The 27,342-nt window shown below is 51.8% G+C and overlaps 6 protein-coding genes across 6 annotated transcripts; 2 read left to right on the top strand and 4 right to left on the bottom strand.

Moving 5' to 3' along the window:
* Positions 1-398: 398 nt before the first annotated feature.
* Positions 399-8,657, top strand: EI97DRAFT_392455 (SpvB-domain-containing protein). Its single transcript, XM_033796258.1, has one exon. The coding sequence runs from the start codon at positions 883-885 to the stop codon at positions 8,650-8,652; it is 7,770 nt and encodes a 2,589-aa protein (XP_033657067.1). The 5' UTR covers positions 399-882; the 3' UTR covers positions 8,653-8,657.
* A 277-nt stretch (positions 8,658-8,934) lies between these two features.
* On the bottom strand, positions 8,935-13,142 carry EI97DRAFT_412601 (uncharacterized protein). The gene is made up of 2 exons (XM_033796767.1): positions 9,842-13,142; positions 8,935-9,791 (listed from the first exon to the last, which is right to left on the bottom strand). The coding sequence occupies exons 1-2, from the start codon at positions 13,088-13,090 to the stop codon at positions 9,171-9,173; spliced, it is 3,870 nt and encodes a 1,289-aa protein (XP_033657066.1). The 5' UTR covers positions 13,091-13,142; the 3' UTR covers positions 8,935-9,170.
* Positions 13,143-13,341: 199 nt separating this feature from the next.
* EI97DRAFT_430579 (glutaminyl-tRNA synthetase) lies at positions 13,342-15,671 on the bottom strand. Its single transcript, XM_033797729.1, has 3 exons — positions 14,977-15,671; positions 14,496-14,925; positions 13,342-14,443 (listed from the first exon to the last, which is right to left on the bottom strand). Exons 1-3 carry the CDS (start codon positions 15,515-15,517, stop codon positions 13,474-13,476), a joined length of 1,941 nt encoding a protein of 646 aa, XP_033657065.1. The 5' UTR covers positions 15,518-15,671; the 3' UTR covers positions 13,342-13,473.
* Positions 15,672-16,012: 341 nt separating this feature from the next.
* On the bottom strand, positions 16,013-17,444 carry EI97DRAFT_178789 (uncharacterized protein). The gene is made up of 4 exons (XM_033793487.1): positions 17,335-17,444; positions 17,144-17,284; positions 16,875-17,077; positions 16,013-16,824 (listed from the first exon to the last, which is right to left on the bottom strand). Coding segments are annotated over exons 1-4 (1,011 nt in total). The 5' UTR covers positions 17,337-17,444; the 3' UTR covers positions 16,013-16,159.
* A 2,763-nt stretch (positions 17,445-20,207) lies between these two features.
* Positions 20,208-21,872, bottom strand: EI97DRAFT_482034 (uncharacterized protein; the record flags this gene model as incomplete). Its single annotated transcript, XM_033802059.1, has 1 exon — positions 20,208-21,872. One exon carries the CDS (start codon positions 21,870-21,872, stop codon positions 20,658-20,660), a length of 1,215 nt encoding a protein of 404 aa, XP_033657063.1. The 3' UTR covers positions 20,208-20,657.
* Positions 21,873-24,132: 2,260 nt separating this feature from the next.
* On the top strand, positions 24,133-27,289 carry EI97DRAFT_439857 (uncharacterized protein; the record flags this gene model as incomplete). Its single annotated transcript, XM_033799587.1, has 6 exons — positions 24,133-24,149; positions 24,241-24,298; positions 24,342-24,581; positions 24,633-25,232; positions 25,350-26,109; positions 26,205-27,289. The coding sequence occupies 6 exons, from the start codon at positions 24,133-24,135 to the stop codon at positions 27,287-27,289; spliced, it is 2,760 nt and encodes a 919-aa protein (XP_033657062.1).
* Between the last annotated feature and the right edge of the window lie 53 nt (positions 27,290-27,342).

Here is a 27,342-nt window from a genome sequence, read left to right as displayed (position 1 = left end):
ACCTGAATACAATCAGTCAACCCATCTTCAATCAATCTTTCTGTCACCGTGACATCTTCAGATACTATCAAATCTGACAACTCAATACACTTATTGATCCAAAAAAAAAAAAAAAAAAGGTTGTGTTGCACGTTTGAACAGGTGGGCAAAGTTGGTGGGGTGCGGCGCTCGCCCGTGGAACACGTTATTGCTCTTTTAATCGACGCTTATAGATATTACTTACCTAGCTATAATAATAAATATATAAAAGTTCTAAAATAACTATCTAGATTAGTATTATTAAAAATGTAGGTAAGTAGTACGTAAAGGTTAGAGCAACTAGCCGTCGAAAATGTGCCAAGAGTTCTTGAATAGATCTCAGCACATATGCATGCAACTACAAGACACAACCACCACCAGCCAAAGCTGAGGTTCCGGATCCGTATGCCATTGTGTTACCCGTACTGCCTCTGTTCAGGTCCGACTAAATACGACTGTGCGCTTTCCGCTCAGGCTAGATTACCCCGTCTCGCCTTCCCCTACGGTATTCAATTGGCCCGTATCTGAATACGCCACTAGGAAGGTGCATTTTCGAGGCTTGCAGGACCAAGAAAGAGGAGGTCGTCACAATGTTTTCAATATTGCTGCGGCCGCTGAGCGTCTGGCCGGACGTGGAAGGTGGCGGTAGTAATGCTAGGCAGCGTCCAGGTCGTGAAAGAAGCGCCTGAGCGTGCCCCTCGCATGCTGCTCTTCCCCGCGCAAAGGTTGTGTGAGGTTCGCTACCATATTGGAACCTCTGAGCTGATGACTACATCTTCATCTTCTCTCCTTTGCTGGCATCGTCAACTCGGTTCCCGATTCGGTTTGATCTCTTCTGCTTTCAAATAGGAGCCCTGGTACATTATGTCTTCTACAAACGATGGCGAATACGGCACGCGTCAAACACATCGAGGCTCGGGAAATGGTCAGCATGATCCGACTGGCTCGGCGACCACTCCCAAAACTTCAACTCATTCGGCTCCATCAATCTCCATTCCTAAAGGCGGTGGAGCGATTCGAGGCATTGGAGAGAAATTCGGTGCGAACCCTGTCACAGGCACCGGCAAACTGTCAGTGCCAATCGCAACCAGCTCTGGTCGCTCTGGTTTCGGCCCGCAGCTATCACTCTCATACGACTCTGGCGAAGGCAACGGGCCCTTCGGAATTGGTTGGAATCTGTCGCTGCCCTCAATCACCCGCAAAACAGATCAAGGCCTTCCACGGTATCATGATGCCGAAGAGAGCGATGTGTTTATTCTAGCCGGATCCGAGGACCTTGTGCCACGGTACAAGCAAGATAAGGAAGGCAATTGTATTCGCGATGAGCTGGGCAGCCTTGTGTTTGATGAAGTTGATCGCGTTGGCTACACTGTTCGCCGCTACAGCCCACGCATAGAGGGGATGTTTGCCCGGATTGAGCGATGGACCCGTCGGAGCGACAGCGATGTCCACTGGCGGTTGATTACTCCAGATAACGTTACATCCCTCTACGGCAAGGATGCTCGCTCCAGGATCTCCTCTCCGACCGACCCTCTGAATCGGGTCTTTTCCTGGTTGATTTGTGAGAGCTATGATAGCAAAGGAAATACAGTGGTATACGATTACAAGCAGGAAGATTCGGTTGGTGTTCCACTGGCTGGCCCAAGTGAGCACAACCGCACAGATCAAAGCCGCTCATCAAATCGCTACCCAAAGACAATAAAGTATGGTAATCGCAAACCGAACCGCGACCAGGACAGCTGGAAGGTAACCGATCCAACTTTGCTTCCGGATGATAGTTGGATGTTCAAGGTAGTCTTCGATTACGGCGAACATGCCCTTGACAACCCAAAGCCAGATCATCAGAATTCATGGACTTGCCGGGCTGACCCTTTCTCCTCATATCGGGCGGGGTTTGAAGTTCGAACTTATCGACTGTGCCGACGAATTCTACTGTTCCACTGCTTTCCAGAGGAACTCGGGACCAAAGACTACCTTGTGCGTTCGACCGACTTCGCTTACAGCGAGGATGCCATCTCATCGTTTATCACCAGCGTCACTCAATCGGGGTATGTCCGTCACCACGATGGGTACCTCAAAAAATCGATGCCTGCTTTGGAACTCGAATACAGCAAGGCTCCGGATCCTGATCGACTTGCAAACCTGCCAGTTCAGTATGTTGATACGGAGAACCTGGAGAATGTGCCGTACGGTGTGGATAATACCCTGTATGAGTGGCTTGATCTGGATGGAGAAGGACTCTCTGGTATTTTCACCGCACAGGCTGAGGGCTGGTTCTACAAGCGTAACCTGAGTGCCAATAATCTGGTCTGTGAAGATGGCGATGAGCGCGCAGCAGCCCGGTTTAGTCCGTCCGAACTCGTAACGGCGAAACCCGTAGTTGCAGAAGGCCAGATACAGTTTATAGATTTGCAAGGTAATGGCCAAATCGACATTGTCCAGATGGAAGGGCCGGCGCGTGGTTTCTACGAACGAATCAATGACATCGGTTGGTCTGCTTTTCGTCCCTTTGCCTCTTGGCCTAACGCGAATCATCGGGACCCCAACCTCAGATTTGTCGACCTCAACGGCGATGGTCACGCCGATATTCTGATTACCGAAAACGAAGTGTTCACCTGGTATCCGTCGCTAGCGGAAGAGGGCTTTGGCCCCGCGGAACGGGTTTTCCAGCCCTCAGATGAAGAGAAAGGCGCGAGACTACTCTTTGTCGATGGCACCCAGTCCATATATCTTGCTGACTTTTCGGGTGACGGGTTGATGGACCTGGCACAGATCCGCAACGGTAAGGTATGTTATTGGCCGAACCTGGGCTACGGTCGCTTCGGTGCCAAAGTCACCATGGATCACTCCCCGTGGTTCACCAGCCCCGACAAGTTCAGCCAAGAACGAATTCGTCTCGCGGATATCGATGGTTCGGGCCCAACTGACATCATCTATCTTCAGCATGACAGTGTTGATATCTATCGCAATCAGGCAGGCAACGGTTGGGCCCCGCCTGAGCGGATAACAGTCTTTCCCCACATTGACAACTTGTCTTCGGTCACAGCTATTGATCTTCTAGGAATTGGGACCGTGTGTCTTGTCTGGTCATCACCTCTCCCGGCCGACGTCCGGCGCATGTACTATCTTGATCTCATGGATGGACAAAAGCCGCACTTGCTGGTCAAGATGGTTAACAATCTGGGAGCAGAGACTCGAGTGATATACGCTCCCTCAACGCGGTTCTACCTGCAGGACAAACAGGATGGTAAGCCCTGGATTACGCCCTTGCCTTTCCCGGTGCATTGCGTTGAACGCATCGAATTACATGATCGTATCAGCCAGAACCTCTTCGTTACCCGATACGCTTACCACCACGGTTATTTTGACGGCGTCGAACGCGAATTTCGTGGTTTCGGTATGGTGGAACAGTGGGACACGGAAGAGTTCGCCGTCCTGAATGGAAACTCTTCTTTCCCGAATAGTCTCAACGTTGACGAATCTTCGCACACCCCGCCTGTTTACACCAAAAGCTGGTTTCATACCGGTGCCCATGTTGGTACCGATGCAATCAGCAAGAAGATGGCGCGGGAATACTACGGTGCAGGGAGATTGAATGATGATCAATTTGAAGAGTTTTTGAAGACATTGCTCGACGATACAGTGCTACCGCATACAGTCCTCACGGCGGACGAGACGCGTGAAGCATACCGAGCACTCAAGGGCTCGCTACTGCGGCAAGAGATATACGCTAATGATGGAGGTGATGATGCTTGTATTCCATACAGTGTCTCTGAAATTAATCACACCGTTGAATCGGTCCAGCCACAGAATGGCAACTCCTCCTCCATCTTCTTCACCCACCCTCGTGAGAGCATCAGTTACCACTATGAGCGCAATCCACAGGATCCTCGAGTGCAGCATCAGATGACGCTAGAAGTGAATCGCTATGGGAATGTGCTGAAGTCAGTTGCCATCGGCTACGGACGACAGCAAGGCCGCAGCACTCTGGGAGAAGAAGACGACAGAGCGAGGCAGGAGCGGCTCATCATTACCTACACAGAGAACGACTTCACAAATGCAGTGGACGAGGCGGATGACTATCATACACCAGTATCATGCGAGGTGCGTACCTACCAAGTCACGGGCTTCACGGCTGGTTGCAAAGATGATCGCCTCAACCTGGCGACCTTTAACGCGGACAACTTTGGTCCGATTCGCACATTGGACGAGATTCCATACGAACAAGATAGCAACCCAATGCTCAGGCAGAAGCGGCTCATCGAGCGCTCAAGGATGCTCTATCGCAGCAACGATTTAACTCGTCTGCTACCCATTGGCCAGCTTGAGTCGCTGGTACTGCCAGGTGAACGCTATATGCTTGCCCTTACACCAGGGCTCATTTCCAATGTATTCCAACGCAAACACGGCCATCAGCCCACCGAAAACCTGCTGCCCAATCCGGCGAGCATCCTTGGTGGTCAGGGAAATAACCAGGCTGGCTACGTTGATATGGACAACGACAGCCACTGGTGGGTACCTGGAGGACGTATGTTTCTGCATCCGGATGCCCATTGCGATTCTCATCAGGAGTTGGTGGAAGCCAGGAGGCATTTCTTCTCGCCTCGGCGCTTCACTGACGCTTTCAACCGCTGCTTCACAGTGGACTACGACGAACATTTTCTGCTACCGGTCCGCACCACGGATGCTTTGGGCAATGTGGTCCAATCCGCCAACGATTATCGCGTGTTGCAGCCAAAGCTCATCACGGATCCTAATGGCAACCGCAAGGAAGCGGCATATGACGCGCTGGGAATGCTCGTTGGCACGGCAGTCATGGGCAAGGCTAGTGAGAATCTGGGAGATTCATTGACTGCTTTCCGTGCCGATTTAAGCCAGGCTGAGGTTAACCAATTCTTCACCAATCCCACAGGCTCGGCGGCAGCTGCACTTCTGGGCAGCGCTACGATGCGCATTATCTACTATGTGAATCGTTTCTCGCTTGGAGCTGATAGTGAGGAGCAACCGCAACCTTCATTCACGGCGGCCCTTGTCCGTGAAACACACGCCAGCGACCTATTGGAATCGGACGAGCTCAAAATCCAAGTTGCGTTCTCCTACTCCGATGGCTACGGACGTGAAATACAAAAGAAGGTCCAAGCCAAGGCAGATCATAGTGTCAAGGGAGGTGGTCAACGCTGGGTGGGAAGCGGATGGACCATCTTCAACAACAAGGGAAGCCCCATAAAGCAGTACGAACCTTTTTTCGATGACAGCCACGACTTTCGATTCGATAGGCGCGTTGGATCCAGCTCAACTCTCCTCTACGATCCATTGCAGCGCTTGGTGGCAACTCTGCACCCAGATCATACCTGGGAGAAGATGGTCTACGATCCCTGGCACCAAAAGACGTACGATGCCAACGACACGGTTTTACGGACAGACCCAAGGACTGACGTGGACGTGGGCCATTGCTTCCAGCGGCTGCTGGAGACCGATTACCTCCCGACATGGTATGAGGCACGCAAGAATGGCCAAAGGGGCCCCCGCGAGGAGGCTGCCGCCAGCAAAGCTGCTTCTCATGCGGATACACCCACTGTTGCTCATTTTGACACGCTGGGCCGCACGTTCTTGACCATCGCGGATAACGGAGCAGCGGGATCGTATACAACCCGCGTGCTTCTCGACATCGAAGGCAACGAGCGCCAAGTTGTCGACGCCAAAGGTCGCGTTATCGTGCAGTACGACTACGACATGCTCGGAACCCGTATCCGTCAGACGAGCATGGAGGCAGGTGAGCGCTGGACAGTCGTCAATGCAGTAGGCAACGCTCTTCTCGCCTGGAATAGCCGACACCACCGGCTTCGACATGTTTACGATCCGCTGCACCGTCCCAAGGACTTGTACCTCCGGGAAGGGGATGGGCCAGAGTTATTGGTGGAACGTGTTGTCTATGGAGAAACTCAACCTGAAGCGGAAATCCACAACCAACGCCAGCAGGTGGTTCAAGTCTTCGATCAGGCGGGCATTGTTACCAATAATGACTACGATTTCAAAGGGAACCTGTTACGCAGTCAACGACAGCTTGCCCAGAATTATACGACCACCCTGGATTGGTCCACTCACGTGCCTCTGGAAGACCCGCTCTATATCGGCAGCACCACTTACGATGCGCTCAGTCGTACAAAAGAAGTGACTGCTCCTGAGAATAGTGTCATACGCCATATATACAACGAAGGCAATCGCTTGGAGCAGGTTTGGGTGCAGCTGCGTGGCGAACAGAAGGACGGAGAGCCGATTTGGACGCCGTTCGTCACAAGTATCGACCATGATGCCAAAGGCCAGCGCACCCGGATTGAATATGGCAACGGCACAAGCACCGCCTATAGTTACGATCCTCTCACCTTCCGCCTCATCAATATTCGGACGTTACGCCGTTCAGACACATTGCAGGACCTTCAATACACCTACGACCCGGTCGGCAATACCACTCATATCCACGACAACGCTCAGCAGACTATCCTTTTCCGCAATCAACGTGTGGAGCCAAGCACGGATTTCACCTACGACGCCATCTACCAACTGATCGCGGCAACAGGTCGCGAGCACCTGGGACAAACCAATGGAAAGCCCAACGCCCCTACGGCGTCCGGCGCGTTCGACTCCTTTCGCACTCGTCTCGAGAGCCCGGGCAACGGTGATGCGATGGGGACTTACATCGAGAAATATACCTACGATGCCGTGGGCAACATTCTGGCCATGAAGCATCGCGGCAGCGACCCGTCCCATCCGGGTTGGACGCGCACCTATTGCCACAACGAAAGAAGCCAACTTGAAGCAGACAAAGTTAGCAACCGACTGACCTCCACCAGCGTCAAGGGGACTATGGAAATTTATCGCTACGATGGAACTGCGGGTATGCACGGCAACATGACGGCTATGCCCCATCTATCTCTGATGCAGTGGGACCACAAGGACCAGCTCCGGGCAACCGCCCGCCAATCTGTCAAGGGCAAGGATAACTGCGGCGTGCCAGAAACGACGTGGTATGTGTACGACGCGAGCGGCCAGCGTGTGCGTAAGGTCACCGAACGGCAAGGCGCCGCCGGCCAAACGGCCACCCGCCTGAAGGAACGCATCTACGTCGGGGGATTTGAGGTTTATCGCAAATACGGCGGCGACGGAAGCACAATCGCCCTGGAGCGCGAGACACTGCACATCATGGACGACAAGCAGCGCATTGCCCTGGTGGAGACACGCACACAAGGCGATGAACCCCGTGTACCGCAGCAGCTCACTCGGTACCAACTCTCCAACCACCTGGGCACGGCGGGCTTGGAGCTGGACGGCCAGGGCCAGATTATTTCGTATGAAGAGTATTATCCGTTCGGCGGGACGTCGTATCAGGCGGTGCGCAGCAAGACTGAGACTCCAAAGCGGTATGGTTACACTGGCAAGGAGCGAGATGAAGAGAATGGACTGTATTACCACGGCGCGCGGTACTACGCACCGTGGCTGGGAAGATGGACGAGCTCCGATCCTGTGTGGGAAACAACAAACTTGTACACCTACGTCCGGAACAATCCCGTGCGTTATCATGACCCTGATGGCAGAGCCGATGAACCGGGCATTTGGGAAACGATTCGCGACTCCGGACCATTTCAATACATGAGCGGCATTGCCATGGGAGCGGGATCTTCGTTCATTCCAGGCGGGTTTCTCATTTCCCCAGTTGGACAGGGAACGGGGGTACTCAACAAGCCTTCTCGACTTTTCGAAGCGGGATACGGTGCAGCCGAAATGGTAGCCGGAGGATTCCAAATGATCGTCGGAGGTGGTGGCGAAGTGCTGGGGTTCGGACTCGATGCCACAGGTGCAGGCGCGGTGATAGGCATACCCATCAACGTTGCGTCCGCTGGCGTGCTTGTCCAAGGCGCTGGGAATTTCACCGCTGGCTTTGGGAACCTTAGCCACGCCATCATGCGGGACCCAGATCCCCCGAAGCAATCTACTACTACTACCTCCAAACCGTCCGAGCCCGCGAGCAACCCTGTGGAGAAACCTCCTCCGCGTGCTGAACCAGCCGAACCTCCGAGTAAACCAGCGCCATCCAAACCACCGCAAAAGACACCGAAACCGCGCGGTTCACCAAAACCCCAGACCCCTACTGGGCCCCTTCGGACGCCCAACATGAACTCAGAGGTCGCGACTCTCCTCGCGGATGAACAACGCGGTCTCACCACAATGGCCAACGAGATCAAAAAGCTCGGGCAACTAAAGGGAGTAACCATAGAAATCGCTCTGGTGACTCTAAGGAAAACCTCAGCACTGGGCAAGAAAGGCCAGCAGATCTTGGTCGCCGGTATCAACTCCGGTTTCGAGGCGGGCTTCAATGCAAAGCAGTTGGCGAAGCTGAAGGAATGGGGGATCAATGTGGCTCCTCAATATGCGAAGGAGATGAAGGCTCTGGGAGAGGGGGCGCCGCATGCGGAGGCCAATATCGTGAGTTATATGAAGGAGATTGGGGCGCGCGGTGTGAGGTGGAGTAATGCGGTTGTCGGGAAGCCGAAGTGGTATAGGGCTTCTGATGTTTGTGATGATTGTCGAGCTATTATTGAGGGCGTTGGCGGAAGGATTGAGGAACGTATGCGATAGGTGGCAATTTGAACTTGATGGCTCGTTCGGCGATACTTCATTGCAGAACTGACAGTAAACTCTCATATCACTACTTCCCTGTATCTTTGTGTTCCAATCAACGCAGCTAACTGCGGCGTTGACACTGCTTCAATAAAAGACGCCTTGTCTGATCCGGTTAAGCAATGCAGGATCAGAGAAGTAGAGCTTTCACAGCTTACAATGGTGCCTCCTTCAGAAGTAGAACATGAGGCGAGGTAAAGGCAATACGTCTCATGGTAGATATCACTTCATATCGAAAATAAGCGCTCAACGTGGAATCTGCTTAATGCCCTCGGCGCAAAGACCGCGGTGTATATCATCCAATACACTTTCAAGAATGCCACAACATCGAGCAGAGCCCCCTTCATTTTCCACGTCGAACAGAGAAAGTAACGAATGCATCTATTTCAGACACCTTCGAAGTAAACAAACATCCTAAATCTATAACCACACAATCAGAAATCTGCATAATCCCATTCATATACAAAAAACACACCCTACGCCTTAATCTGCACAAACTTCTTCTCCTCCTCCTCGTTCCTCTTCCTCTGCGCCTCTCTCTCCTCCTCCTTCTTCCGTTCCTCCTCCCTCTTCAACTGATCCGGTCTCCTGAGCGCGATATCCTTGGGCTTGTTATCCGCAAACGCCCACTTGAGCGTCTTCTCCACGATCCAGCATCCGGCATAATCCAACACCATCATACTAGTAAGCATCAACTTGAACTCGCTGGTGAACGGAACGAGCTTCAACTTCTCGTTGATTTCCGGGATGAACTCGGTTGCGCAGGAGAAGGCGACGCCGGAGACGAGGACGAGACCCCAGTACATGCCTCTGTTTTCGCGTATGCTTTCACGGAAGGGACGGCCTTGGTAGTTGATCGCAAAGGTGGAGATTTGCTGGATGAGTTGGAGGAGATAGATGGCTGAGTTGAGCAGGGAGGGCTCGAACTCCTTCTCAAGGTCGACCTTATGGCGTATGACAGGGTCGGTGCGTTGAACATACTGAGAGACGTAGATGAGCGTGGCGATGTGGATGGCGAATTGGCCAAGAACGGAGCCGATGATGTAGAAGTTGAAGATGTTATGCTGTGGACGTTCTTTGGAGAGGGCTTCGACAGACTGCGTGACATTAGCCGATGCTATAGCATTATGAGAGATCAAATACACACCTTTGCGCGAGAAATGGACAGGAAACAGACACTCATCATCATACCAGAGATAGTGACCTGTCCGTCCCCAAACTTGATACCATCGAGATAAAGGACGGAAAGACTGTATGCAGAGATCAAACAGTTCAACGCCAATATCTTGTACATCTGAATGGTGGCAACCAATGTGCACCGACCCTGTCTAATGATGTTCGGAATCGCGATGACGTTGGCCAACTTGGAGGTGAACGGAGCTGCCACGGAAGCATCACCAAGTTTGATAGTCGGCGGCTCATTGTCAAGTTCCGACAACTCAGACTCCATCATCTTCTGTGTAAGCGAGTCTGCAAGGCCAGCGGCGGCTTGCTGTGCGTTCTTCGGTTGGCTTGCAGTTCCGTTGGCAGTAGCGACCTGCATGCCGTTGGCTGCAGGGGGCGCAATTCCTTTCTTCTCCGCTTGCTGTTGCATCGCCTTCTCGTAGTGAGGATTGCTGGGGCCGGGAGGGTAGAGATGCGCGATCATGACCGGAACAGGCGGCTGAGGCTGATTGAACCGCTTCATGAGTTGGACCTGTTTCTCATACACTTCCTTCATCTTGGTATTACGGAAATGTTCGGCGATTCTATCCAGATCCTCGCGCGTGCCGTTAAGAAGAGCCACACCGACGTGGGCCTGTTTGAGTGCGCCAACGTCATTTGTACCGTCTCCACACATGAGAGTGGTGTATCCACAGTCCTTGAGACCGAGAAGGATATCCTCTTTCTGCTTTGGAGATACCCGCGCGTAGACCCAGGTATGACGCAGGAGCTGCTTCCAGCCGACTTGATCCTTGAACTTGTTGCAGGCATAACCAGTGACGCAGATGTCCTTTGACTCGAGAATCTCACGATCCAAGGGCTGGGTAGGGTCAACAGGAATGCTGACTTTATCATCCACGCTGCGCCAGACGAGCTTCTCACCAGAGTCATCATGCTCCGGAGCATCCAGAATGAGGCACTCTCTATCGACGATTTCCACTTGCCGGGCCACATGCACAGCAGTGAGAGGATTGTCTCCAGTAATCATAATGACCCGGTGACTGGACTCATTCAACATGCGGACAGCCTGAACAGCATCATCCTTTAGCGGACATTGCAAGACGAGGAACCCAGCAAAGTGCAGATCGCTTTCAACCTGCTCTCGTTTGAGATCGTTGATGCGGTTCATGCCGAGCTGACCATCCTCGAGCAGAAACTTATACGCTAGAGCGAGCACACGACCGCCGTTCCGTGTATAGTGCTTGAACGTCTCCTCATAGCTTTCCGGTACCTTGACCAACATCTTCTGGATGGTTTCTGGTGCTCCCTTGACGCCGACGAAGGTGCTGGTGATCTTCCGCTTGGCGGCCTTGTCGTTGACGATAACAGTAGCAACAGAGCTCTGGCGCTTAAGGGCGGAAGAGAACTGGAAGCGGCGGCGAATTTGCACAAGCTCAGCTCTTGACTTGCTCGAACCTTTCTTCGTCGTCAAGGTATCATGGGCTCCAAGCGTCCATCCTAGTGAGGCAAGCGTCGCCTTCTCCATGGGCTCGCCAACAATTTCCCCTTCATCCAATTTGACAAGTGCGTGAGCAGTAGCCAGAACCAAGGTAGTTTCTGTGCCCACTTCGTTGACAGGGCAGAGGTCGACGTGCGCCCCGTCTGGTCCAAGTTTCACACCGTGCTGGCCGAGAGTAAGCCCGGCGATACCGTCAACAACCAGGTCCTCGCCAGTCAAAGTACCGGTCTTATCGAAACAGGCAACATCGACTCGGCCGGCGTACGGGATGCGGAATGGCTCGGTACAGAAAATGGCGTGCTTGCTGAGCGCAGCAAGACTGGTATTGACGGCCAAGCTCAGCTCCATGGGGAGTTCCGGAGGAACGACGCTAGTAACAATCAAGACACAGTCCAACATAAGCTTGTACCGGTTCCTGTCTTGCTTGACGCCCTCCTGCCAGACATACCAGGACGCGGCGATGGCGAAAATACAGAGGAAGAGAATGAATAGCAGCGCCTCCACGTTATTGGCAGATACGCGTTCGGTAGAGTAGATCATGGTCCTGACGAGACTTCCTTGGCTGGTTTCAAATCCGGTCTTAATGACGACAGCGATTGCGCCCTTGTCCGGAGGTGGTGGAAGTCCAGAAGGGAGTTTGGCCGCGGCGCTATAGCCATCCTCCGCAGCGGTGCCGTGGGTCACCTGGAGCACCTTGGTTCCTCCCCATAGAAAGGCATTCTTGTCCAGACCCTCCGGCTCGATACGAGCATCACCCGGCCGCAGCTGGATCGACTCCTTGAGGACGGGTGTACTCTCTCCCGAAAGCATAGCTTCGTTGACGATTGCGGTCCCTTCAATCAAAATCATATCGCATGCAACTCCCGAATCTTCCTTCGTTCTTCCAACGCTTACGACATCGCCCGGAAGCAGTTTGTCGCTTTGAATTTCTTGCCACTTCTTCTGCCTGTACACCAACAGATCGTAAGGCTTGATGCTCATTCCGCGGAACTCGTTAAGTGTCCTCTGGCGTTGCCACACGACTGTGCTCTCAAACATGACCAGCATGAACAGAGTAAAGAGCGAGTAGTACCAGTAGTCGTCTAGCATCCAAAGGCCCACACAGAACACCTGGAATACGAAGAACGGCGCCACAGCATGTTCCTTGAACAACTCCGTAAAGGTCGGGACCGGGATATCGAAGCTATTATCGCCATAGTGTTGTTGTAGGCGCTCAATCTCAGCCGGTGTCGTCAGCCCCTTTGCATTTTGGAACACGTGTAATTGCGGTTTCGGTTCGGCGTCGACGGCGTAGGAGAGCGTGGCGAAGCTGCCTTTCTCGAAATCGTACAGGAAACGGCGTTTCTGAAAAAGAAAGGAGATGTTCTGCTTTCCTCCAACATTATCGCGCTTCAGGGGACAGATCTCGGCGGTGCCTGCATTCGCCACTGGAATGACTTTGATGAGCTGTGCGGTACGAACGTCGCGGGCGGTAGTCGAGGTAAAGGCGGAGCGGAGATCTACATTCCAGTGCGTCGTCAACCATATTAGTGTCTGTATGGTAAGAATAGTGCCGACCCAGAGGTAGGTCCACTCGTAAGATTGTATGTACGTTTCATAGCGCTCCTTGGAAAGGTAGACCGAGAGGAAGGCGGGCCAAATGATCAGAAACGGCCACACATAGGCATGGAGCTGCAGCGGCAGTGGATTGTGCAGGCTCGCAGCCTTTATCTGAGGATTGTCAACGAGCGGCATCGCAAAGTGACGATGGCGTTGAGGGCGAGAACCGTGTGGTGGAAATAATCTCCAACGCCTCTATGGAAGTACGATTCCGACTGCATGGGTTTGGCGGAGGGCGATGGAACAAAGTTTGTCCGACTCCGGAGATTCCTCGGCGATTCCACGGAGATTTCCCGGCCCCAGGAAGCGGAGATGGCCGCATGTATCAACTCTAACCCAGTAGGCAATGGAGACACTGTTCCCAGAACAATAAGACATGAACACACTCAGGTGAAAAGATATTACTGTAGGATATCCACAAATTACAGACGAAGATGGAAATCTACACCAGGGATATCTAAAGTCGTAGGAAGAACCACCGGAATCGATCCGCTCGCTTGTCAAGAGCCCACTTAAGCTTACTTCCCCTTGTCCTCCCTCAGACTGACGATCTGGTTCAAGACAATACGATCCTCAGTAGAATCGACATCGACGCAGAAGTACGCCACGCGAAGTGCTTGGAAACGAACCAAGGCGTCCGATGAATCGCTGATGTTGAGTGAGCGCTCCTTGATGAGATCCTTCAGCCCTCTTTCAATGACGGCATTGGGAAAGATTATTTCCGAGTCTGGGTTGAGGTCGTCAGCCCAGCCGCCGTTCTTCCAGTCTAGGGCATTCGGGGAGTCACTCTTGAATAGCGAGTTGTACTGGCGGGCCGTGACTGGGATACCAGTGGCAACGTCCACCCATTGGATGTGGGTCTTCGTCTTCTCAGTCGTCCAAGCAGCCTTGACCGCCCTGACCTGCGTGACTTTGCCATTCTCGTCCTTGGAGAACGACGTTGCTCGAATGGGGAAAGGTACGTTGTACAGGCCGACAACCTTGTTAGGCGCAAGGCGGCGGTACTCGGGCTCGTCTACTTCTCGGAAGTCGCTCCGGTCAATGTAAACCTCCTTGCCCACCTTGACTTTGCGCTCTCCTGGAATGGCGCCCTTGGGGTCGTAAGGAACGGTAAGCTCTTGCTCGTCCTCAGCAGTGGCGTCTTCAATGACGACTTTGACCGGATCGAGGATAAGCATCTGGCGGGGTACAGTCCGCTCGAGATGTTTGCGGATAGATGACTCTAACCGGGGGGGTTGGATTTCAGTAAGCGCCTCGGTGACACCCAGCTCCTCCACAAACTTAAGCAGCGCCTGAGCTGGGATTCCTCGTCTGCGCAATGCAACCAAGGTGTATAGACGAGGATCGTCCCATCCCCGCACTGCTGGTGGGATTACCCTCTTCTCGACGGTATCATCCGCGTTCTTCTTTTCGACAGTCGTGCCGTGGACCAGCATGAGAATTCGACGCTTGGAAAGGATAGTGCCACCAACATTGAGACGCCCGTATCTAGTTCAAGTTAGGATTGAATCGATAGAGCAAGGGGGACTTATTGCTTTACTCTCTTTGCATCGGTCCCTTATCCTCGGACTTGGGAATCTTGAAGTCCAGCTTCTCCAACAGCCAATCGTAAGATACTCTTGATTGCTGGAATTCGGTTGTGCACATCGAGTGTGTGATTCCCTCGAAGGCGTCGCATAGACAATGAGTGAAATCATATGTCGGATAGATCTTCCACCGGTCTCCGGTCCTGTGATGGTAATTCTTCTCCACGACACGGTATGCTGGCAGATCCCACATCTGCGGGTTCCCTTCGTTAGGATCCGTGAGGCTCTGCTTCATACGAAGATATGCCTCCCCTGGCTTGTACTTTCCATCGCGCATTGCACGGAACTCGGTTAATGACTCTTCGATAGGGCGAGTCCGGTGTTCGCAGGCATATCGCGGTCCGCGGTTGTCTGGGCCTCCACGTTGGCGGTTCACTTCCTCTCCTTGAAAATGTAGTTAGCAGGTGACTGTATTATCGCACTAGAGAGCCTTACTTGAGCAATGGCACACATAGGCACCGTCCCTCCGTATCAATTCCTCAGCCAGATCATATAACCGGTCGAAGCTGTCGCTGCTGTGCGTGATCTGATACGGCTCGAAACCCAACCACCTGATAATGTCCAGAATGCTCGTGAAATACTTCTCCTCCTCCTTCTCCGGATTCGTATCGTCATATCGCAGGAAGCAGATTCCCTTGTGATACTTAGCAAATCCAAAGTTTACTGCAATTGCCTTGCAGTGGCCGATATGTAAATAGCCATTGGGTTCCGGTGGAAAACGTGTGCGGACGTCCTTAACCGGCTTCTCCTCGTATACACGCTTGAGCCAACCCTCGCCGAAAATGCTGCCTGCAGGCTTTGCCGGCTCTCCAGCTGCCTGTTTCGGGGCTTTGGCTGACTTCTCTTTCGGTCGGAGAGCAAGTTCAGCCTTCTTTGCCTTCGCGGCCGCCTTCTTTGCTGCTTTTTCCAGCGCACGCTTCGACGGACCCTTATCTTCAGACGTCGGGGTTGAGGTTGATGTGGCGGTGTCCGCCATGTTAGCAAGTGGAACTGAGAATTAAGTGTACTTTGCTTGTAAGCGATCGACGCGAGAGAGGTTTCAGGAGGGAAATGGTGCTGGTCGTCGTGTCGTGCCCGTGCGACTTTGGTGACTCTGCACTGGATTGGGAGGAATGGTGGGCTGGTGTTTGAGGAGCCCCGCCACCTCGGACGCCACATTCCAGCCACATTGATAAGCCCTGCCAAGATCGGATAAGCAGATCCGACACCCACGAGAGTCAACGTTCCATCACCAAACCATGACGGATGAAATAATTCCTCTCCGGAGTATACTGCCACTTGAATTGCGTCTATTGAGCAACTGCCTCATGACAAATCGTACTTAAATAAGGCCTCTAGATGATTGCAGAAGCTACACAGGTGCCTAACATCGGAAACACTTGCGACAGACAGCCAGAAATAGAGGGAATGCGGAACGACCCTGACCCTGGAAATGGAACCAAACCATCAAACCCGTGAGGGCCTTTCTACATATCTATGGAAGTTGCTAGCCCGAAAGAAAATGTATGCGAGGTTCTCATAGACCGAGAAGGTGATGAAAAGAGATATGCTCCCGGGACAACATGGACGAGAGGAAACACACTTCCATGGTACACTCATCTCGAACTGCATATCTTCATCACATGCCACTTGCAGGGTGCCAATTATACTGTTGGTATTGGTTTCCGTACGTGTCCGGATTTCCTTGCTGCTGAGGGTATCCGTAAGGGGTTGACCGTGGGTTGGTGGAAGAAGGCGTGGGACGGGTGTTCTGTTGATATACAGCATTGACCTGTTGAAGGTAGCCTTGCTGTTGATAGTGCATTTGTTCTTCGGGATGCGCGAAAGGGGAATAACCAGGTGTCCAATTTTGCTGAGAGAATGTCTGGCTCGTCTGCATACTGGAACCTTGCGCTGTACGAGACGGAATTGGATTTCCACCGATGCTGGAAGTGGAATAACTCTTTTCACGAGACCGAGACGTTCGCTCTTCCTCGTCGTATCCGGTATGTGCCAATCTTTTGCTTCGGGATGAACGATTAGGGTCATCCACAGCGCGAGCCGACCGACCTGCGTCGCGCAAATTAAGAGTGTCCATGGAAGGGTCAGCCTCATCCATGGAGTCATCCTCTTCTTGATTAGTCTGTTCGACCGAGCTCCGCGCTTTCCGTTTACAGTCGTAGTATAACTCTTCGACATCATCAAGCGTTATTGCAGCTGCTGGGCCAAGGTGCTTTCGGAGGCGCTTGACAAAGAGCTGCAGGAAGATGCTTTCCTCCTCATGTGTCAAACCCTCCTGCTCAGCTGTTTGCTGACGTTAGTAACTCTGGTAGACAACCAGTCTGACGACTTACACGGCAACGGAACGGGTATCCCGGGAAACAAGATCTCGAATACTAAATCCCATTTTTTCTCACGAGTCTGGTTCTGAAAGCGAGGGTCATTGAGCTTAATGCTCTTGATTTTGGCGTCCATGCGCTGGCAAGGTGCTTTCTTGAGTGCTCTGGGGCAGCATTCGCATCCGGGAGCTTGGGCATGGACGCGTTTGAGATGCTGTCTGCCATCACAGGTCAGAAGGAACAGAGCAAAATCAACCATGTGGCATTCTGAAACATATGCATACACCAACCGAAACATGTCGGAATAGCAAGTGTTCTTGCACGACGCTTTCGGGTGAGCCCGAGGATTTCGCTGATAGAAAGGGCATTTGAGTTTGGGTGGAGGGTCCCTCGAAGCCTCGGTTGCGTCACGATGTGAGAATTCCCTAATATGTGTTTTCAGCCCGATGGTATACCGATAGGGCTCGTGACTCACATGAGTTCCGGATGAGTTGGGCGGGTCGGTGTTAGCGTAGGGAATTGCTCAGCGATCTCTGAAGATGTGTCTCCACGCGCGGTCTCACGGCCTCGATATAGGCCTGAAACTGGCAGACCGGATTTTTTGAATGTGCCAGAAAATAACACAGATGCGCAAACCGCAGCACATATTCGAAAACAACACACTATGCAGAGGGCAGTGCATGGTTGTAAAAAGTCAAAGGACGAAGGCCTCGAGGAGTGACGGTGGCACAGAACAAGGTACTTTGCTCAAGAACTGAAACATACCAGTCGCAACACGTGTGAGCCTTACTGCCTTCAACTGACGTGTCAACGGCAGAGTCAGCTGTACCCATCGCAGATGTGTTGAACAACACACTCGGAAGATTTCTGTACTAAAGTCGAGGATGGGGATGCAACCAGCTGTATAACCACGGCAAAAGATACCAGGAGCTCCATGGACGAGTATAACGCGGTGGTCACAGTTCGAGCCGATATGCAAGAGCAGAGCTGCCATGTAAGACCGAGGCTCCCTTGACCAGACAGTTGTGCAGGCATCTGACCCGCTCCCATGGGTCATCATACTGTGATGCGAGCAATCTTTCAGAATTGCCACGGCGGCGACGTCTAAGTGGCAAAAGGCTCCATGAAGTAGAAGGCATATTCCACTCTGGCATCTAGGCAAACCTCAGTTGTGCGATGTGGCTACGACGTGGCATGCGATTATGGACTTGCCACCTGCCGACGCCTCGTATCCATCCGCCAATGGGCTGCGTCACTCCAGAGATGCTCAACTAACCCATGTTCTTCCTCTCAGGCACACATTTGTGCAGCACCCTCGTAGCTCCAGTTGTGTACGTCAGCTATTCGACTGAATCTCAACATCAAGAACGCGATGAAAGGGAGGGAGCAACGGCGTAGAAGCGTATATAAAGTCCTTCCGAGACGGTTCTGGCTGACACTTCCGCACCTCAGCTGAGTGTTAAAGAAAAAAAAATTGGCTTGAACGTTTACCTTGAGCTTCTGCTAGCCGACCGGCGAGATCTTTACCAGAGGCGCATGAACAACGCTGAGTCGTTGACCACAGTTATCCCACATGGGTGGCCATCAAGCCAAGGAGAAGCTAAGGTGAGTCATGGCCCGGCGTGTGAATGGCGTTGGTTCCTCAGCTCACTTGCAGTAGTACTACGAGTGTTGAAACCGTCAAGGCCGCCAACTGTATGTCCTCTGGTATGAACATGTTTCTAAAAGATGGAGAAGACGCACCTTGGACGCCATATGCAAACGGCCGGACGCGATCCGATGACGCTCGAAAAGAACGAATAGCACAGCTTCTGGGCCAGTCAGACAGGTTGTTCGCCAGCGATGCTACTCGGAGCAAGATGTAACCGCATTTACGCAGGTTGAGCCAACCCCCAGTGGAATTGGAGGAGCGGTGTGCTTTTTGTCATGCACCCGTTGGGAAATAGAAATCAATCATGTACCCGCCAAATTCCGGTCTACTCCAACCCAGAGAAGCCGACTCTTACGGACGTCCGAGTCTCTCCCTTTGTGGGAATCACCGCTTCTCACGGCTCAATATTCCCCTTGGGTACCCCATCAGCTCCGATCATAGGCGATTCTTCTGCTTCCGCTTCGCTACTAGCCACTGATTCAGGGCGTGATGCCGGTGATGCTTCGAACGCACCCTCACCTCCCGAGTTTCTACAATCACGTATGATCTGGAGCAATCGTTCACGGAGCCTTTCCCTCCCTATCCGCTCCACCAACTCTGTAAACTCGTGCCTAAATTCTTCTTCCAGCCTTTGAGCGAGCTTCCGATCGAAGTTGGGGCCCAACCCATATTCATCATCTACTACGGTTAGATTCGAAAACTTCAGGTATAAAGCGGAAGTCTTACATGGTGAGGGGATTTCTGTCTCATCGGGAAAGAGATCACTATAGAGCCGCCTCCACTTATCCTCCACGGTCCTATTGGCATACGGCACGCGACTGAAATTCAGTTCTCGCAGAGTCGCAGCGCTAACCCTGTCATCTTCAGGTTCTGGTAATATCGGGCAAGGAGGGTCAAGCTTCTCATGCGCGTCTTCTGTTGCCACTTCTTTCCAGCATCGTGGACACTGTCGAGGCTTCTGGTGCACTCGCTTCAGGTGGTCCCTTACGTTCGCGTCAGTCACACCCCTCTCCAAGGAAGGGTTGGTGGGCTTCTTCCTCACTTCAGTTTGCCCATGTCAGCGAAGCCCTCGCCCCTGCACGACCCTCTCTTATGCTTGTCAGGTCTCCAGAGGTAAAATGGACATTTCAGTCGTTTGTCGACTCCGACTTTCCTCTTCTTCCTTCCTTCCCGTTCATCATCATCTTGATCTGATTGATTTCGGTCCGAGCGAGTTCGCTGCCGTACAGATCCCGTTCTGGAGGAGCTACCCCTACTTTGATCGATCACAACCCGGGACTGCTTTGCAGTCCTTGCAATCGGCTCGGATTGGTTCGGATGATCCACGACGTCGGTAATTTGCAGGATTTTGAGATTTTCGAATTCGTCGGTCTTATTCAACGCTTTCCGACTGTAAGCCTTCCAGCTCCGCAATAATACTTATTCTGGTCTCACAGTCCACCGTTTCTCGGCCCAATGTCATTCCTTTCAAGGAAAAAGTGGCCAGACGTTGAAGTGAATGAATTCTTGGTAGGAAACACTCTCTCCATAAAGGAAGATGAAGTATTTAACCATCATGAAGGACGACATAAACATCAGACGACTATATAGCGGCACTCATCCATCCTCAAGCAAGCACATAGGGAAAAACAGTTCAATGATGCCCGATGGGTTGTCATAGCCGCATTATCAGGGCACCAGTTGTAGTAGTGACGTGGCGAGGGCTGCGCTCAACCATTGGGTATGGTTTGCGGACCGCCATTGAGGCCACGATGTGATTGGTGAAGAATCAACAGCACCGCAAACATGTAAGGGACAAACCATCAGATAAAAGGTCGCTTGATTTCATGTTTTCAGAGCCAGTTAAAGTCAGATACTCTCTGCTTTTTCGTTGTGCTAACATCAGCAATTAACAGCTCTCCCTAGCGTCCAGTCTTGTGCGCCTTTTGCGGAACACATCTGTCGGGACTGTCGATACCAACCGCAACTGTACACCAGCAGCGTGCATTCAGCGTCTGACGTGTCAGGATATGTACGCTGCCCAACAGGCGCCCTGCCAGAGCTTCAGTTGTCCGCAATACCAACGCATCGCAGATACACGCCTCAACCAGCAGCACAACTGGATCACGATAACCCCTATATGAGTATCTGGTGGAGATTCCCACGCTTCACCAAGCTAACCCTACCTGCACTATATCCTGATAAATGACGAGTTCGAGTCCGCGCTTCACCAGTACATCCGGATTCACGCCGCCGCACTTGCCCCTAATTGCCATAGGTCGCAGCAACGGCAAATGGACCTTGTGCACACGCATGAACTCGTGGATCTGGCTTAGCTTGACATACCGATGCCCTTGCTGCTGCGCCAACCGAATAGCACGTGTCAAGAGTCGGGCTCCACTTCCGGTAGGCCAGTTGACAACGCCTTCCGCAAGATCCACCAGGAAATAGTCGATCGGATCAGCCTCAAGCCTAGACAACTTTGGCAACTCCCACTTCTCTGGAGTGAAGAAGACGGTCTTGAAGCCCGGGCGTCGGTGCGCATTTATCGGGCTCCCTACCATGATTTGTCTGTCTGCCATCCTAGCCCAATGGCTGATACGCTCTCTTGTCACGGCTGCGGATGAGGGCAACTGGCGCACATAGTTGATGTAGCCTGCAATCTCCCTGCGAGTCCAGCTGTTCTGTACCAGTCTGAAGATGGCATCGTTCCACTCGATGTGGTTCGGAAAGAAAGCCATGATCTCGGCGGCAGTAATGCGAATCCTACCAAGCAGACAGATGTCCACATTCGCTGGCGTCGAATGGGAGATAAAAGGATGCATGGGTTTTTCCTTCTGCGAGCGGAAGTATTGCGCGACTTCTTCGTCTGTCGGGAAGGGCACTGGCACTTGGGAGAGAGCAGCTAGATCCTCGACTTCCATATGGGTGAGGATCCGTTGGAGACCCCATGGGATCTGCCGCTTTCGATCGACCTTTCTGCTATCGTTGCGAAGGAGGTCACCGGCGGTAGGATGAGATACTCGGGATAGTGTAAGGAGAGTGTTTATGTTCTGACTGGCCGGACGTGGCACAAATGTAGGCTCGGGGGGAGCGGGTTCCTGCCTAAGTGCCGGGAGGAAAGATTCGTCGCTAGTATGCCATTCGGGGACGTGTCTGTCTGGAGGGTGGCCAGTATCCCTATTAGTCATCGGGGGAAGGGAAGTCGGTTCAGCATCGAACGTATCGACATCGTGCTCTGAGTATGTAGGATGAGGTTGCCCGGCAGATTCTTCCCAAGGGCCGAGAAACGAGAGATATTCTGTGGCATCGTTGCCGAAGTACCGTCCCTCCTCTTCTAAATCATAATGGAGCGTGGCATCCTGTTCCGCCGCGTCAGCCATCTGCAGAGTGGCAGTTGAATGTGGTATCTCCTTGGCGAGTGTAGCCTCTCCTTCACCGAAGAAATAAGAACGCGAGGGAGAGAAGGATACGAATAAAAGGTGACAAGTTCCTATCCTCTAATTTATTAATATTACGACAAGATACAATTGATGCAACACAAACGAGCGGGAAATGAAGTAATGGATTGAGCTACGGAGAGTCGGGCCCGTTGAATGGGTAAGGGACCGCTAGCTACTGCCTTGCCTAGCTACCTGCTTGCTTTCAGAGGAAACCAACTTCTAAGGCACTTGGTGGCAACGGCGGCCTTGCCCATTGCACTTGCAACAACGATCGCGGTGCTTAGGAGTTTCATTAACTGGGCCTACAGAGGTCAAAAGGTTTACACAAAGTTTTCTTCCCCCCACTCCCCCATCTTTTTTTGGAAGAACCACCTAGTTGGCTGCCGATGTTCTTTTTAGTTCAATCAAAGCGATGCATTCAAATCTTCCTACTATATCAGTCAAGTCAGACTCTCTGATGTCAAGGTACTTCAGAGTTTAATCCGACATATATCGAAATGTATACAACATCAGTTAGAACTTATGGCAATGTCTAAATAGAGTTGGGGGAAGCCGGACTATGTTACAACAACTCAAAGCTGGGAAGGCGACAACGGATAACATGACTCTTTAGCAACAACACACAATCTTAGATCCAGCCCTCTATCTCCCCACAGCCATCTTCTCCGCAATTCTCGCACGCGTAGCCTTCCAACTCTTCTTGGATACCTTTATCCGGCTCCTCTGGATCGATCACCCTCCAACTCTTTACCCCCTCCATCGTGAATGGAGTGCAGTCTTCGTTCCATCCATATGTTTCAATCAAATCCGCATGACAGCAATATTCGGTTGAGTAGGTTGCGAGCAATTGGTCATCGTCCAGGTCACTCAGCCAATGCAAGATTATTGCTTGAGCTTCGCCGGCTCGGAATGTGTTGCAGCCATCAGCAATATTGAGTTAGATTTCTGCAGGTGCCCCGGTGCATCTTCGCGAAGTGTACGTTGAGATATTGAAGGAAAAAACTTCGGTGGTGAGAGCTGCAAGAATTGCGCCAGTCTTGGCTCGCATGGTCCCTGGTCAAAGGCGGTTCTGTAAACGTAGCCTGGCAATCTGAGGGTCTATCAACGATACCCGCCGTTGTTAAGTAATTCGAAGTGTGTCGACAAGACTAAGAATGAGATACCCCACTTTCTAGATCTTTTGGGGCATCGGCTTTTCATTGCCTGGTAGTTGACTGCGATTTGACGCCACGTAATCTGATTTGACTCTCGCCGCCTGTGCCGCACTTCAGGTGTTTACAGCCTCACACCCGTGCTCGCTTTCAAGATGATAGTCTCACTCTGTTGCTGCTTTGCCGTCGGATAATCAAGCATAGCCATCATCTACGCGCGTGACATGTTGACGCGTTGTTGCGTTGCCTCCCCATAGATTTGCCCAATGTTCGAACCCTGAGGTTCCTGAAGCGCCGAGGGGCAGGTTTAAGCATTTCATTGTGGGCTTAGAGGAGGCGAAGACTGATTGAAACATTGATACATGTGTGAAGTCAAAACCGGGTTCCCGATGTTTGCATCTTACTATTGGACTTTGGACGGGGAGCAATTGGACCGCCTCCGATCCCCGGGCTCCATCACATAGCTACGCCGCATTCTCGTACGAAGAAAGCACTATCTACCAGGAGACGATATCTTGCATATCTTTACTTACTACTGGAGTGAATGTGCAATAGCTTCTGAGTCTACAGTGTTCGATCAAAATTTGGGTGTTCCTCAAATGCCTCATAACCCGATTGCCACGCTCCAAAATAGTTAGGGGATTTCAAGGAAGGCTCGCCGCCAACCGACGTAGATTCTAAGATCTTACATCTTGAACATGCTGAAACAATGGTGTAAATGTGTCGAAAAAGCTGGCTCTCCATAGCAATCTGTCCAAGGTTTCAATGCCGTTCAAATACCGATACACACCCCTTTTCGACGGTCACTTCAAGAACTTGCGCAGCCTAGCTTTATATATTGATTATTTTTCTGTTCCAACATTCTGCTTAAATTTAAACTGCATTCATCCCCATGTGGTTGTTCCAGCGCGTTTTAGTTTAGTTTGTTGTCGTCACTCCCCACATAGCTCAGGGTCGGGTGGTGGTACTCAACCCACCGGGACCTCCTGAAGACTGGCCTGGCATAGGGGTAGAGATAGAGAATCGCAGCTTTAAACTTTGCAACCACAATGAAAACGCGAAAAAGGTCAGTCACACTGCGTCATCCCATCTTTATTGATAACGGTTAGGGGCGACAACCCCTCTGACCCCTGTACGCTACCTGTCCTTGGTTAAAGTCGTACATTCTGTGCCTGGAGAGTTGTCTCCCAGAACAATGGATATGTTTGCGTCCATGTACGCATGGTTGAAAGGGCAACGCAACTGACTGGACCCTCAGGCTGGCGAGGATATGATAGCCGCCGTGAAAGGCGCCGTAGTCATTCCCCATGGCATGAATCGTCCTCGGACATGCGATTCCACCTGGGCCCTAACTGCTGAACATGGAGGCGGAGAACCCGAAACGGGCATCAGTGATCTTACCTTCGAATGGATCATTGACGGAACAGTGGTCAAGTTAAAACAGGGCAAGACGGATTATGTTCTGCCTGACATTTGGGACCAGATGGCAGATGCAATTGTTAGTTTCAATGCTAACCCTTGGCAGCTAAAGTGCTGATGAGATATATAGGAGCAGTTGAAACCCCATACCGGCGACCAATTTTCGATTGCCGACGTGGACAGCACGACGTATGGGATCTGGACGCTGGAAGGTCCAGATGAATTCATGTGGGAAGCCTTTCAGCCAGGTCTTCAAGTGACAACAGCACTTCCCATGGCAGCTATCTATGGTCTAATCAACACGGTGGCAGATGGCGAGGATAATGTGGTTCTGCCTGCTTCACGTACGAAAACAAGACGGCTAGTGCAAGTTACAGAGGAAGATTTAGAGGAGCATTACACTGATGATAGCACACTTGACGACGCAACTCTCGGCTTTTTCTCCCTGCTCATGTCTTACGTAAAGCTGGCGACCCGCATGGACAGTGGTAACCGTGAGAGCGGACCAAAGCAGCTTCTCTTCATCATGCCAAGAACAAGCTGGAATAAGTTGTACGAGCTTTACGGGACTGACCATGATCAAGATGAGTCCGCTCGGAAAAGAAAATGCAAGAAAAGGAGGAAAGATAAGCGGAGTCTCCTGGACATCGTTGACGACTTGGCAAAAAAGAAGGGAATCGAGAATGCAGGTTCAGCAACATTCAAATGGCATAAGCAAAATAATCACCGAGTACGTAAAATCCTCATACGCTGATTTAACAGACAAGCGTAGATCGCTGGCTTTCGATGCTAGCATAATTGAGCACCCAGAGAAAACTATTTATGGATTCTGACACATAGTTCTCAGGTGACGACCTATCCGGGCATTTCAACAAGTTGTACCCCGCAAAACCAGGTTCGAAGAGCACTCGAAATGAGGGCAAACGATGATGTGGACATCAACACAGACTGGCCCGCCAAAGACACTGATGTCGAAAGGAAAGAATTGGCCGTCGAAACGTGGGTAAAGGAATTAGAAAACGGAAAAGATGTCCTCGCAGTAATGGATAGATTAGTTTGGGACGGCCAAATTGGAGGCTTCGGATCTAGGACGGAAGGTCCCCTGACGGAGTCAAGCTCTGAGGAAGAACTCGGCTTGTTCGAGTTGAGGGATATCTCTGTATTTGGGTATGGCAGAGACTCCATTCGAACAAAGCTTCTGAGGATTGAAGAGCAAATTAAGGGCTGGCATGACGCAAATTCGCAGGCCAGAAAGAAGCGCAGCCTGCTGTGCAAAAAGCCGGGATTCGAAAACCAGGATTGTAAGGGAAATCAGGTCCCGAATATACTTGGAAAGTGCGAAGATTGCGAGAAAGGCTTTAAGCCAAATAAGCAAAACACCAAGTGCATTCCTGGCAGCCCGGAAGATAACGACGATGGAAAGCAAGGTAAATGTAAAGACAAAGACTTTATCTTGGATCCTGCGCAAGGGGGGCAGGAAGAGAATACGGAAAATCCCATTTGCACATACGACGACGACAAGAAGTGTAAGCAGAAGGGACAGACGGCAGTAACACGAACACCGAACAATAAGGTTGAGCCCAAAGACGCAGATGCCTATCAACCGTGTATGTGGGAGGGATAACGACCCTGCCTTCCGCTGCAAGAAGAATGACAAATATCACCACAAAGAGATTGACTCCGACGGAAATATCAAACATAGCTGTCGATCAAACACGCCATGCAAAACAACAACTGCGAGAAAGATACAATCAACGGGTGGAGAGCGCAAGAAAGCAGAAGGAAAAAACGAAGGAGGCTCGTAAGGAGGAACGACGAACCAACAGCCGTCGCACACGCATGGGCCTCTGCTTCACTCTATTAGCAGGCCTCCAAGCGTGGGATTTGGCTGAGATCGAAGCTATGCCTGGCAATGATATGGCGGGCATGTTGGAGCTTTGGCCAGAAGACGGAGAGCTCAAATATAACATACCCATTCACATATCCGACTACAAGATCACAGTAACTCACAAGCAAACAAAACCAATCGTAGTAATTATCGGCGGAGATTCCTCACTGGCAGGGGGTTTTCCATTTTTGGGTCTACTTAATGCCGCGGGCAGGGTCCTTAGCCCGATCACAAGAATTTCTGGTGGCGCAAGCAGAGTCTATACTTCTGTCCGATCAGGAAAAACGGGCAAAGCAAGTGCGGAGGCCATCAAATCTGCGCGGAGTTCCGGTACAGTAGGGAAGATTCTGAAGGATCAGCGCTTCCTGGATTGTCTAGCAGCGACCCCAGCTGTAATCGCTCAACAGGCGGGTAAGCCCTCAAAACGAGACGATGGCGGTATTGTGGAGATTCTTTATCCGGTCGACGAGTATTGGAACGTCTCGATAAAATTCGACCCAACCGCACCGTACTATGACCCCAAGATCCCCCCACCCGAATTCGATGATCGTCACATCGAGCTCTGGGGGCGTAATGACGCGCCAGGGCTCTTCGAGGCGGAAATTGAGCTGTTGCCTCTCGGAGTAACATACCCTGACCAGGTTCGGCGCGAGAATCGCCTCCTGTATGAGACATGCATGTCCGTACCAACTGTTGGGAACACCTTGACAGCTGCAGCTGTCGTTGGAGGGTGTTGTGCCTTCTATGCGGACTCTGACTGCAACTACGGCTTATTTCTGTTTGCGATGACCAACAGGACTGACCTCAGGCTCAGAGGAGAAGACAACGATAATGTTGAAGCCGTCTGGTGTACTTTCGATGAGTTGTGCAAGAACGCGCCAGGGCCACCGCAACACTGATTTGATCTTAACCTGTTAGTGCTGCGACAGACTTGGGTGGGCAGACCTACTCA

Source organism: Westerdykella ornata (assembly GCF_010094085.1).
Source record: "Westerdykella ornata strain CBS 379.55 unplaced genomic scaffold EI97scaffold_3, whole genome shotgun sequence".
NCBI classification, from domain to species: domain Eukaryota; kingdom Fungi; phylum Ascomycota; class Dothideomycetes; order Pleosporales; family Sporormiaceae; genus Westerdykella; species Westerdykella ornata.
The sequence above is the reverse complement of the archived record's forward strand: the minus strand, read 5'-3'. Positions and strand labels throughout refer to the sequence as shown.

Bases quoted from the DNA above. Each gene is read 5' to 3' on its own strand.
- EI97DRAFT_412601 (XM_033796767.1), bottom strand. From the start codon at position 13,090: ATGCCGCTCGTTGACAATCCTCAGATAAAGGCTGCGAGCCTGCACAAT. The intron at 9,792-9,841 runs GTGTGTATTTGA...AATGTCACGCAG, and splicing joins TGTCCATTTCTCGCGCAAAG to TCTGTCGAAGCCCTCTCCAA.
- EI97DRAFT_178789 (XM_033793487.1), bottom strand. The intron at 17,078-17,143 runs GTATGCATATGT...CTGTGATGGCAG, and splicing joins TCCGACATGTTTCGGTTGGT to ACAGCATCTCAAACGCGTCC. The intron at 16,825-16,874 runs GTAAGTCGTCAG...GTCAGCAAACAG, and splicing joins GATACCCGTTCCGTTGCCGT to CTGAGCAGGAGGGTTTGACA.
- EI97DRAFT_430579 (XM_033797729.1), bottom strand. From the start codon at position 15,517: ATGGCGGACACCGCCACATCAACCTCAACCCCGACGTCTGAAGATAAG. The intron at 14,926-14,976 runs GTAAGGCTCTCT...TACATTTTCAAG, and splicing joins CTATGTGTGCCATTGCTCAA to GAGAGGAAGTGAACCGCCAA. The intron at 14,444-14,495 runs GTAAAGCAATAA...AACTTGAACTAG, and splicing joins AAGGGACCGATGCAAAGAGA to ATACGGGCGTCTCAATGTTG.
- EI97DRAFT_392455 (XM_033796258.1), top strand. From the start codon at position 883: ATGTCTTCTACAAACGATGGCGAATACGGCACGCGTCAAACACATCGA.